Source organism: Galeopterus variegatus, unplaced genomic scaffold, assembly GCF_000696425.1.
Source record: "Galeopterus variegatus unplaced genomic scaffold, G_variegatus-3.0.2 Scaffold10018, whole genome shotgun sequence".
In the NCBI taxonomy this organism is placed as follows: domain Eukaryota; kingdom Metazoa; phylum Chordata; class Mammalia; order Dermoptera; family Cynocephalidae; genus Galeopterus; species Galeopterus variegatus.
This window is the reverse complement of record NW_007736129.1, coordinates 32,919-45,300: the sequence shown is the minus strand read 5'-3', so window position 1 is coordinate 45,300 and position 12,382 is coordinate 32,919. Positions and strand designations below refer to the sequence as shown.

The 12,382-nt window shown below is 36.4% G+C and overlaps 1 protein-coding gene across 1 annotated transcript in view; it reads left to right on the top strand.

The window, feature by feature from the left end:
• Positions 1–318: 318 nt before the first annotated feature.
• The window catches only part of MMADHC (methylmalonic aciduria (cobalamin deficiency) cblD type, with homocystinuria), a 22,571-nt gene continuing 10,507 nt past the window's right edge, over positions 319–12,382 (top strand). The window contains exons 1-4 of the mRNA XM_008594021.1: positions 319–377; positions 899–958; positions 6,619–6,763; positions 9,227–9,444. Of these exons, the coding sequence (XP_008592243.1) occupies positions 950–958; positions 6,619–6,763; positions 9,227–9,444 (372 nt within the window). The 5' untranslated portion in view covers positions 319–377; positions 899–949. The remainder of the gene's footprint in view (positions 378–898; positions 959–6,618; positions 6,764–9,226; positions 9,445–12,382) is intronic.

Below are 12,382 nucleotides of genomic sequence, written 5' to 3'. Positions count from 1 at the left end.
ACCTCCGGGAAGCAGTACGAAAGGCCTAGGGAGGGAAGAATCTGTCAAACGGCTTAACGAGTTTATGAACGAAATGAATCGACCCACCTAACCCAGCACGGGAGCCCTTCCCTCCACCCTCCCAGGTCACCCACACGCCACCTTTTCCCCTCCCATATCGTCTGCTCCGAATTATCCAATCGAAGGTCGGCTCTGAGTAGGTCTATCATGCGCGTGCGCATCACCGGTTCGACGCTCCTTCCCATCGATGCGCTCGGAAGCAACTTCTTCAGCCTGGTCGCTGCAGGCGTCGACGTTACCACCGCTGCCTCCGCCGCCGCCATTTTGACGGCGGAAGAGTCGGGTTCTGGGACAGCTGGAGGCGGCGGTGGTGACTGGTAGGGATGGTTTCCGCCCGCGTTTGCCCCTCCAAATCCGCCTGTCTTTGGGCCACAGCCCTCCGTATTGCCTCTATTCCCACAGGGCCCCTGTCATTGTTTTCAGTTGTCCCGTCACGCCGTTCTCAGGCTCTGTCTGTTCTGCCGCTTCTTCACTTTTCCAGCTCAGCCCAAACCTTTGTTGTCATCATAGCCCTGACTTATGTTAAAGTACCTGCTTCGACCCTCGGGACTCTGAATCCAGGCCGTTTGCTCCCTGTTCCCCGCCCCGATCTAGTCTGAGTTGGTTTTCAGCGGACAGAAACCGGGAGGGCCCCGAGCTGCACAGCCTCCCCGGGCAGGGATCCGGGCCCCGTAGGGACAGGGGCGAGTGCTGGCCTCCCGAGGTTACGCCTGAGCTTGGACCTTGGTCCTGTCTTGGTGGAGGCATACACAGTAGGAAATAGTGACATTACGCGAGCTGTGTTATTAGAGTTTAATCTGTTAACTAGCCTGTTTTGTTTTGTCTTGTCTTTTCCCAGGAATAACTTTACAAAAGGAAGGGTATTTTGCGATTGTTCCCTCCGCTAGAAATGGCCAATGTGAGTAAAGTCGTCTCTTAAGAATCAGTAGTATAGTAAACTGTTTTGGGAACTTGTTAGGAAATGGAGGGACGGGTTTAATCATGATGGCAGTGGTGGCGTAATATTAGACTTAACGTATCAAAAAGGTGAAAGGAACCAGGGGGTGCGAAGTTATGTTGTTATGCTTTGAAGGTAATTTGACCACAAACATTCTCTCAAATACTTACATACTTATTCTCTGATTTCCTTTTTATAGACAGAAATTCAATGCAGGGAACCTTTCATCATTTTTAAAAGACATTATTTCAGAAAATATTAAGAATCTATTTTTAAGCTCTCCCTCCCCCTTTTATCTCTTTGGTTAGCTAAACTGAAGGTTTTGTAGCAGTTTCAGTATAGGAAGTGACCTTCCAAATCCTACAGAATAAGAACAGGGGATATTATTTACACACACCAGAGATATTTACTGACTATAAGTGCCCAGTGATTAATTAGACACATCCTACCATGAGGAGTTCATATAGTAGAGGGGCATAAGACATAGATGAAAACAGCTGCAATAAAAGTAGAAAGTAAGAGATTTTTTAAAAAGCTGTACAAAGGTACAGTGCAGATTTAGAGTTTTGTAAAGAGTAAGGTAGAGGTTTGGGATCACTTGATAGGAAAGGAATTTAACTTGAGTTTTGAAAGNACACACCAGAGATATTTACTGACTATAAGTGCCCAGTGATTAATTAGACACATCCTACCATAAGGAATTCATATAGTAGAGGGGCATAAGACATAGATGAAAACAGCTGCAATAAAAGTAGAAAGTAAGAGATTTTTTAAAAAGCTGTACAAAGGTACAGTGCAGATTTAGAGTTTTGTAAAGAGTAAGGTAGAGGTTTGGGATCACTTGATAGGAAAGGAATTTAACTTGAGTTTTGAAAGATGGGAGGGCTTTTGATATAAGGTTTGGGTAGGAAGAGTGGAGGAGTGTATTCAAAGAACTTCCAACTCCATTCCTTTCAGAAATAGTCATTTCTGCCTGTCTGAATGTAAGATGTGTGAAAGAGATTAGTTGGAGATAGATTGTGAGGTTGGGACCAAGTAATAGAAATCCTTGAATGCCAAAGCCAGTAATTTAGACTTTATTCTTTAAATTGTGGTGATTTAATCAGAACTGCGTGTTAAGCATATTAATATGGTAGCAATTAGCCTGGATGGTATTCCTCTAATTATACATGATATAGTAGAGACTAAAGGTGTGACTATAGAGACAAATCATAAAAATAGATCACCAATCTTGGCCAAGTTTTAATGTGAATTTTTCCCTGTCATAACTTGCACAGGAAGGAGATGTTGTAAAAGAAGGACATGGTATCTTCAAAGGAGAGAAATTGTTTGAAATAGAATAGAATGCTAATACTTGACATGGCTTTATTTTGGCTTACCTGAATAAATTAGTTCAGTAGGGTGAATATTTTGGAAAATATTTTTATAAATCCCTTGTTAGAAGTTCATATTAAAATAAATTTAAATTTTAGTATTCAAATGTACTTTAAAAGTTTGTGTTAATTTGTATGCATTGTAAATTCTGAGCAGGTGTTATTAATGAAATGTGCACATGTGTGTCTTCAACAGTTTAGTTAACCTACGTAGCAAGGGTCTTAAATGCTTATGCTTGAGTCTAGACAGATAATTAAGAGGCCTTGGTGGGGCCTCTTGGGGGGACTGTTACAAACTAAAATATACATTTCTAATATAAAGGGAGCAGCCTTCCCTTAGCCATAGTGATTTATTGCTAACAAATGCTATTTGGGTATGTGAATCCATTGCTGCTGTATCTCCTGAGTTTTCAAGAAAAGCCAAAAACCTGGATGTTTTGTATGAAATCTTGTAATTTGTCAATGTTGGTATCCAGTTCAAATTTCTTGTAACACTGTGGGCCACACAACAATGTCTGTGGATGGATGTGAATGCACTTTGTCGACCACCAGTTTTCAGTCTCTGGAACAGACCTTGTATTCTCCTCACATGACCAAAATCAGGACCGAGTTCTAAGACAGTGCCCAAAAGGCTATTTCTCTTTATATATAATAAGTATTTTATGATAAAATCTTAATAGCTTATCATCTTCCCAAGTCTAGAATCCTAGGTCCATATGAAGTTAAGCATGTATAAAATACACACTTATCTTCAAACTAAAATAAATTCACTTGTAATTTTTTATTTATTTATTGGCTGTCACTTTTAATTATTATATTCACCAGTTAACTCAATATCGTAAAATCTGTAAAGTTGTGACAAAATATTCTACTTCCACAGTAAGAGATTTGAGAATCTTATAGGTTAAAGGGTAAGGTTTGAAACAAATTAGTACTATCATCAGTTATCCCTTTCATTAGGTGAATTAAATAATTTTGCCATTAAAATTAAATCTGGTAATGGGTTTTCTTAGGCTGGGAACAAAACTCATGTTTTATTATATAACTTTTGGTAAAAGGTTACCATCAAGGAAAAAATGTCAAAACAGAATCTAATGTCCTCAGTAATCAGACTAAAATAATTGTTAATATTAAGCAGTTTCCAAAATAATTTGGATAGTCTTTTCTTTTTCTTCTGTTTTTGTTTGTGAAGCAATGTGAGTATGAATATGATTGCAGATCATATTTGAATAATCCTACTAAAACTAGTGTTAGTGGTATATAGAATTTTTGTTGAAATTAAGCAATGAATCTAAAGCACTTAGCACACTGGCCCCATAATCGCTAACATCTATTCACTTTTACATGCTTTTAAATGCATATTTCCCCCCTTCAGATAATCTTTTATTGTACCTTTTATTATTTTGAAACTTTGCTCAAAATATTTTTGAAATTTTAAATTGCCTATGATCCTGAGGTATATTCTGTTAAATATCTTCAGTTGTAAAGGCAAATTTATGTTATAGAAACACCCAGAAGTCGGAGTTTGTCTAGTAAGTAAAAAGCCAAATAATTATCACTTTTGTCTCTTTGGATGGGTTGTGTGTGGACCCCAAGAGAGTATGCTTAAATTTTCAGGTGGGCAGGATGCTCTGGAGATAGACTTTGTGTTCTAGAGACATATATCAGAAAGGAAGTTATATTTATCCAAGTCTTGAAGAGGAGTAGAAATTTGTCAGGCTTAGAAAGAGAGGGAAAAAGGCAGAATGCAGAGAAATATAGGAAATGTTGGGGAGATATTTTTACGTGATTAAAGAGTAGAATAAGGGAAGGGAGGGTAAAATTTGTGAGAAACTATGTCAGAGAGATAGAAAAACAAGTTAGGATGTGCTCTCTTATACTTATGGTGAGCAATAAAGTAGTAAAGAACAAATAGGTTGGATTTCAGAATACTATGTGAAAAGGAAGAAGAATGATTCCAAAGTATCAAATGGCTGGACTAGTACAACATCCTGGTACCTAGTTTTCATACCACCTCTCTACCCCTACTTCAGTCCTTTCTCTATATTGCCCTCAGTGGTACATTCCTTAAAGTATTCCTTATTTTCAGTCAGTTTACTTTGACTTTTCCCTGCCTACAGATTAAAATTCTGCTTTATTATCTTGATGTAACAGTCCCTTTACTATCTGTGTCAAAGATAAAACCCTTTATAGTTGCCCACAAGTTAACTTTCAAGCTTACTTTTTACCGCATTCTCTTATACCCACCCTCAATCAACTTGTCAGTCTTTTGAGTATATGTTTATGACTACCTTTGTTCCTGAAAGTCACTCATTGAAATGTGCCTTTCCCCAGAAAATTTCTACTATTTCTTGAAAACCTAGTATTTCCTCCATGAAACCTTTTGCCTACTCTACCAAGGATCTCTTAATAATAGCATTTCACAGATGATAATATACTGTTTGGTCTTTTATCTTTTCCATTAAACCAATTTCTTTTTTTTTTTTTAATGTAAAGGACCAGATGGTAGATATTTTAGATTTTGTGGGCCTTAGAGTCTTTGTTGCAACTACTTAACTCTGCCATATGGTGTGAAAGGTATGGCAGGCATAGACAATAATAGTCCTCCCCTTATCCACAGGGGAAACCTTCCAAGATCCCTAGTGGATGCCTGAAACCCTGGATAGTACTGCACCCAGTTGCTGTCCATCGGAACATGTTTCTGTTCATGTCTTCTACCCACAAATTCAATGCCTTTTCCATTTTAACTATGTAGTTTCCACTCACTGTGGCTGTAACTTTCGTAGTTTGAGGTGTGACAGCAAAACTAGCCTGAATTTCTTTTTCTTTCTTCACAATTTCACTGTTAGAAGATTCTTACCTTAGGTCTTAGAAATCTCAGCATGCAATTTTTTTTCTTCCCTTAATAAGTCAAGAACTTTCACTTTTCCTCTTAAAGGAAACACTTTACTGCTTCACTTTGCATATCAGTATTGCCAGCATCACTACTCCACACTTTGCATCATTAAGTAAAATATGAGTCACTTGAACATAAACACTGTGGTACTGTGACTGTCAGTCTGTAACTGAGACAGCTACTTAGTGACTAATGAGCAGGTAGTATCTATAGCTTGGATGCACTGGACAAAGGGATGATTCATGTCCCGGGACAAAGCAGGACTGAGTGAGATTTCCTCACATACCTCATAACTGCACACAATTTAAAATTTAAGTGAATTGTTCATTTCAGTTGACTGTGGGTAACAAACCATGGAAAGCAAAACCATGGACAAGAGGCGACTGCTGTACATAAGCAGATGGGTATGGCTGTGTTAATTTAAAAATTTATTTACCAAAACAGTGGTCTGTATTGGGAAATACTTTGCAACCCTTCATTATATTATTCTGACCCAAGTATTTTGCAAAAAGTATATGTAGGAAAGATATTTACACATTCGTCCATTATAACCCCAGAATCTAGGAAATGAACATAAGATCAGAAAATGTACCGCAAAGGTATGTGCCAGAATGGAGGAAAGGGGACATTGCCATCAAACCAAGAGGAAAGAATGGCATGGGATGTTATTAGTGCAATTTATAGCAGAAAAAGAAGAAAAGAGAAAGTAAATCAGATTTGGTCCACGGAGAGGTTTTGAAAGTTCTCTTTTTTGAGGATAGAAGAATCTTACTAGTGGTGCTACCTTTTTAGTGTTGTAGCTAAGTAAGGCACATCTGAGAGATTCCCATTCTCTCGTGTGGCAGTCTTGAATTCTAGGCTTTATTGAAAAAGACATACACTTTTACTCAAAAAAACTTATTTTTTTTTTAAATATTTGTCTTTATTTTTTAAATCATAAATACAGAATTCTTTTTTTTTTTTTGAGACCGGCCACACAGTGCTCAGCCAGTGAGTGCTGTGAGCACACCGGTCATCCCTATATAGGATCCGAACCTGCGGCGGGAGCGCTGCTGCGCTCCTAGTGCCACACTCTCCCAAGTGCGCCACAGTGAGCACACCGGTCATCCCTATATAGGATCCGAACCTGCGGCGGGAGCACTGCTGCGCTCCTAGTGCCGCACTCTCCCAAGTGCGCCACGGGCTCGGCCCATAAATACAAAATTCTTGTCACATAGTAGGTATTCAATAAAAGTGGAATGTATATTGCTTTTAAAAGATGTATCATAATTTGAAGATAGGCCAGATAATGTCTAGGTATGTGTAACATTAATATCCAGAATACATAATTTTAATTTTTGTGTCATTCTTAGGTGCTCTGTAACAGAGCCAGACTGGTTTCCTATCTCCCAGGATTTTGCTCTTTAGTTAAAAGAGTTGTCAATCCCAAAGCTTTTTCAACTGCAGGATCTTCAGGTTCTGATGAGTCTCATGTGGCCACTGCACCTCCAGATATATGTAAGTAAAAGGTATTAGTACTTTACTTATATCACTGTTTCAAAAAAATTTTGAGTTTTGTTCCCTCTAATATTTCTTAAGGTTTTACAGATTTTCTAAAATTGTATTTATTCCATTGAAAATAAGTCAGAACTCTTCCTAAATATGTATTATCATAAATCTACAATGTAAAACAAGTAAGAATGAATGAATATTGGTTTCTAAAATTTATTTTCTTGAACTTTAGTTTCTTTTTATATGCAAACACACATAATCGTCCCCGAAACAAATCTCCTTTTGATGCTATTAAACCATGTTACTACTTCCTGCCATTCTTTGCTAAATTTCTTAAATGTAGCTGCCCTTTTTATGTATTTATTCAATCAATAACTTACTTGCTGTCTACAAAGTCTACTTCTAATCCATTTTGCACACCACTGTCGTGCTAATCATTCCAAAATATTGTAATTTCTTGATAAACCTTGGTTATCTCACTACTTTCAGCAGCAGTTCCCAAATTATCCTCAAAGCTATGAATCACTGTTCAAGATTTTTTTTTCAAGGGTTCTGTAAGTTTAAGAAATGCTACCTACCATATTTCTATCTTGGAGGTTTATAATGCACACAAAAATATTAAAGGACCTTAGAAACTTAACCTAATGTGTCTTAAAGGTATCATGCATGGAATCATTTTCTTATGGAACTTATTACTTACAAGTTATTTGTGTTTACTTGGGCATTCCAACATGTTCTGTACAGGGATTATCTGGGAGCTTGTTAGAAATGCAGAATCTGAGCCCCACTCCAGACCTGTTAAATCAGAATCTGCTTTCCATCTTGCCCTGTTTTTCTTTTATAACTCCATCTCTGATGACTCCCTAAATTTATATCACCTGAAGACTAACCATATATGTATCATAAATGAAAGATTTGATGTTCAGATTATGTAAAGAGTTCATATTCTGAATATATATGGAATTTTTATAAATTGATAAGAAAAATTTTTATAGATCAATAGAAAACCAACCAACAAACAAAAGGATGTGAAATAGGCCTTTCACAGAAGAGAACACCTAAATGACCAGTAAGCATATAAAGATGTACTCAAATCCCCTATTAATATGGGACACTTATTTTCTCTAAAGAAAAGTAGAGACTGTTAGACCTGAATAGTCTTTAAAACACATCTTGTTCAGAAATATCTAACAGATCTTATCTTATGAACTTACTCCGGTCTATCTAGTCGATTAGTGGCTGTCTAGAGCTTTGTTACACAGCATGATCTGCACCAGTATCATCTGGGAACTTGATGCAGAATCTTGAGCTGCACTCCAAACCTGTTAAATCAGAATCTGCTATTTAACAAGATCCAAGATGATTCTTAAGTACTTCAAGAAAAAGTTTGAAAAGCCTTTGGCTAGAGTGTTTGCGTTGAGAATTTTGAGACAGTGTCTAGGTTCAAAGAGTTCTGTGATTGATGGGTGATGTCTGTCATAAGCATGGAAGAGAAGTATGCTGGCACTCATGATCTAGCAATAAGTTAGCCATATTGACATGGCTGTTTTCAGTCACTCAGTTCTGGCAGGGTATTAAAAAAACAGTGTCTAGGTTCAAAGAGTTCTGTGATTGATGGGTGATGTCTGTCATAAGCATGGAAGAAAAGTATGCTGGCACTCATGATCTAGCAATAAGTTAGCCATATTGACATGGCTGTTTTCAGTCACTCAGTTCTGGCAGGGTATTATAAACTAATTATTGCCAAGTAATGTGCACAGGAGTTGTCTCTCCCTTTTTCTAAACCAAACCCTACTCTAGTAATTATTAGTTTAATTTTGAATTTTTTATAAGTTAGTATATTTGTTAAGTTTTAAGTGAATAATGTGGTCTATTTGGCTGAATTTATAATCCACATTAACTTGTGGCTGTTAAAAATAGCATTGTGTTACATAATGTACAACTTTTTCCCCAGCCCATTAATGTTGTGTACCACCAAGGAATAGCAGCTGAATGCCCTTCCCCAAGGATAACTACTCTTAAGTTTCGTGTCTTTCCTTTTAGATCTTTTTTTCTCTTTATTTAGAAGCATTAATATGAGGATATAAAATAAATGTTGTCATACATGTTATTCTTTGACTTAGCTTTTTCTCTTCATGCAGTATATCCTGGACTTCATTCAGTGTCAGTACATAAAGGTTTACTGTATTCTTTTTAATAACCGTCAAGCATTCCGTAGTATAGATTACAGTACTTTATTGAATCCTTCCCTAGTAGTGGACTTGCCTATGAGCCGACAACTGGTTGCTTTAATTAGTGTTTTGGAAATAACATGAAACTAACTAATTTATATTCACACAGGAAAGCAGATTTCAAAGATCTATCTTTTAGGTAAAAAATAAAAATAGGTAATTGTAAGAACATTCTTTCAGTTTACTAATATGCTGGACTATTAAGAAGAAAATGATACATTTTGTTATTGTTCTTCAGGCTCTCGAACAGTGTGGCCTGATGAGACTATGGGACCGTTTGGACCTCAGGATCAGAGATTCCAGCTTCCTGGGAACATAGGTTTTGATTGTCACCTCAATGGGACTGCTTCACAGAAGAAAAGCCAGGTTCATAAAACTTTGCCTGATGTTCTCGCAGAACCTTTATCAAGTGAAAGACATGAGTTTGTGATGGCACAATACGTGAATGAATTTCAGGTAAATTGTTAATATCATTTATTGTGTCTTTCTAATTATTAATGTTATATTACTTTTTGATTACTATGAGCACATTGTTTTCATTGAAAAAGCAAAAAAAAATAAAATAAAATAACTTAATTCCAGTATATACAAAAGCAACATTATAGCTTTATAAAACTTGGCGTAGTGTTTGCAATGTAATATTTTTTACTTAACATTAGATTATAGTCTCATTTAGGTATTAAATCTAGCTACTTATTCCAAATATAGATAATTTAATTATTTCTGTGTTACTGGAAATTTAGGTTTCCTGTTTGTATAAACGGCAATTATAATTTGTGTATAGACCTAATTCTAGCCGATTTTAGACTCTTCTAGCCATTTAAAAGCTTAAGAAAACTTTGAGATCTCTGAAATTGTTCACATATAGTAAGCTAAAAAGGGAAGAGTTATAAAAAGGTTTTTTATGTTTAAGCAATTTCTGAAGGTTGTTGGGGGGAAGTGAGTTTTTAAAATGGGCATTGCATCATTGCTCACTCAAGTAGAAAACTACCTGCATTTCAGGGTTTCTGTCAAACCCCTGATGTTTATCATTTTTCACATTTCCACATATTTTTTATGCTGACTTTTTTTTTTATCAAAGCCATATTGTTAGAAGCAGCAATCCCTCATGATTATTATGATTCTATCAGATGATCTGACATTGGGACACAGTTGACCTCCCCTGTCTTTTTTATCTCAGATAATTCCTTATCACTCTTCTTGGCTCCTTGTTCCTCCTCTGCCTGACCTTTAAATATTTCCCATAGGTTTCTGTCCTTCATCCCATTTTATTTACTGCTTGGTCTCTTAATCCCTTGGCTTCTGCTATAGGCTTGTTTTTATAATTCCTAACTCAGTATTTCTATTTCTGACATTTCTGGCTCTGTATTTCTATTTGTTTACTAAACATCTTTATTTGGATGTCTCGCAAGTTCCCAGATTTTGCATGTCTAATACCAAAGTAGTCATTTTTTCTTTCAAAACCTATTCTTACTCTCATATAACTAATAATATAAATGGCATAACCATCCCCCCCCTCCATTCTCCATCATACCCCCATAAGTACTGTCAAAGTCACATTGTTTCCATCTCTAAATTTGCTCCTAAATTATTAGTGTCCTTTCAGTTCTCTGCTAGAGTTCAAGGCTATTTTATCTTACCTGGATTCTTTATAGGCATTTAGTGTGATGGACCATGGAGATAGAATAAATCTGGATTCAAAGGTTGGTTCTACCACCAACTTAATTTTTTGACCTTGAGAAAGTTACTAAATCTTACCTGGATTCTTTATAGGCATTTAGTGTGATGGACCATGGAGATAGAATAAATCTGGGTTCAAAGGTTGGTTCTACCACCAACTTAATTTTTTGACCTTGAGAAAGTTACTAACCTTTCTGAGGTTCTGTTTCTTTCTATGTAAATGGGGATGAGGATGATAATCTCTAGTCCACAAGATTGCTGTGAGGATTAAATGTGAAAATGTATGTAAAGGACTTAAATACACTAAATGATCAATAAGTGTTGACTGTTAACTGATCTATCATCTGCTCCACCTCATTACCATACAGCCACCATGCCAATGCTAACACTATCATTGGCTTCTTATCTTAGATTTTGCTATTTCTCATCACTTACAGACTAAAGTCAAAATTCCTAATGTAGCATGAATAGTCTTTCACTGGTTTGATCTCTTACCGTTCCCACCTTCTCTCTCACTTATTTCCTACTTTCTCTACACTACAACCATGACATACTTTCATTTTTTTTTTTAATACACCATTCTCTTTCACCATTGCATGCCTTTGCACTATTATTGTCTCTTGCTGGACTGTTTTCCCTCCTGAATTCCTAGCCTGTGTTTCATCTGTTCTTTACCAATCAAACACATGCATTATTTAATATGTAGCTCAAATGTGATGATTTCAACCTTTTCCTTATTCCTCCCAGCAAAGCAAGTTTCTCTCTCATTTATGCCCCAGAAGACTTTCTTCATAATTCTATGGCGGTTTTTGTATTGAATTGCATTTACTTCTTTATCATTATGTTTCTTCTACTAGGTTTGATATACATGAGAGTAAAGCCTGGATTTTTATCATTGTAGTGCCTCCTCCCATCATAGAGCCTAATGTACAGTAGGCTTCCAGTAAAGTTCAGTTGAATAAAAGCCTCTAAGCTTTCCTGTAGGAGAGGCTGCATTATTTAATCATGTTATTTTGTACATTAGTGCCGGAGACCAGCTCCAGTCGAGTTGGGGGCCCTTGAAAAAGGGATGAGGAGTCGGCGAAAATAACAAACACAGGCAGAGACCTTGGTTCCTTTGAAGCACATTCTCGTTCTGTGGGCTGTCAGCACTGTTGCAGCCAGAGCAGCTAAAGCAGCTGAAGCAGCCTTCAGGCTGAAAACAGCATTTTTATTTGTTACACAACACGGGGGGGTTAATGTGGGCATTTTAACTACATAAATCTTTAAAATTATTAAACCAATAGTTAAACGGAAACTTTTTCTTAAAAATACATCAGTTCTCATAAAATTAATAATCCACAAGGTTAAATAAAACTCAGTGGTCAGCCAGTTCTTTCTGGTGATTATATCTGTTGTGGTCAATTAGTCCGTGACTCGCTGTTCTTGACATTTCTCACCATTGTGTTTCTTTTCTTCTTGACCTCGTATTAATCTTAAACTTTATTACTACCAGCAAGCATAAATTATATGTCTGACTCAAAATTGAGACGGCAGCGATTGTGGTTACAAAGTGTTAAACAAACCTTATATATATTTTTAACTTTTAAGTACTATAAAAAAAATTCTAACAATTATATTTAAAACTTATAAATCTAACAATTAAACTTTTAATCAACTAAAAATTTAATGATTCTCATATTTCTATAGGCATGAACCTATTGTTCATTTGGAA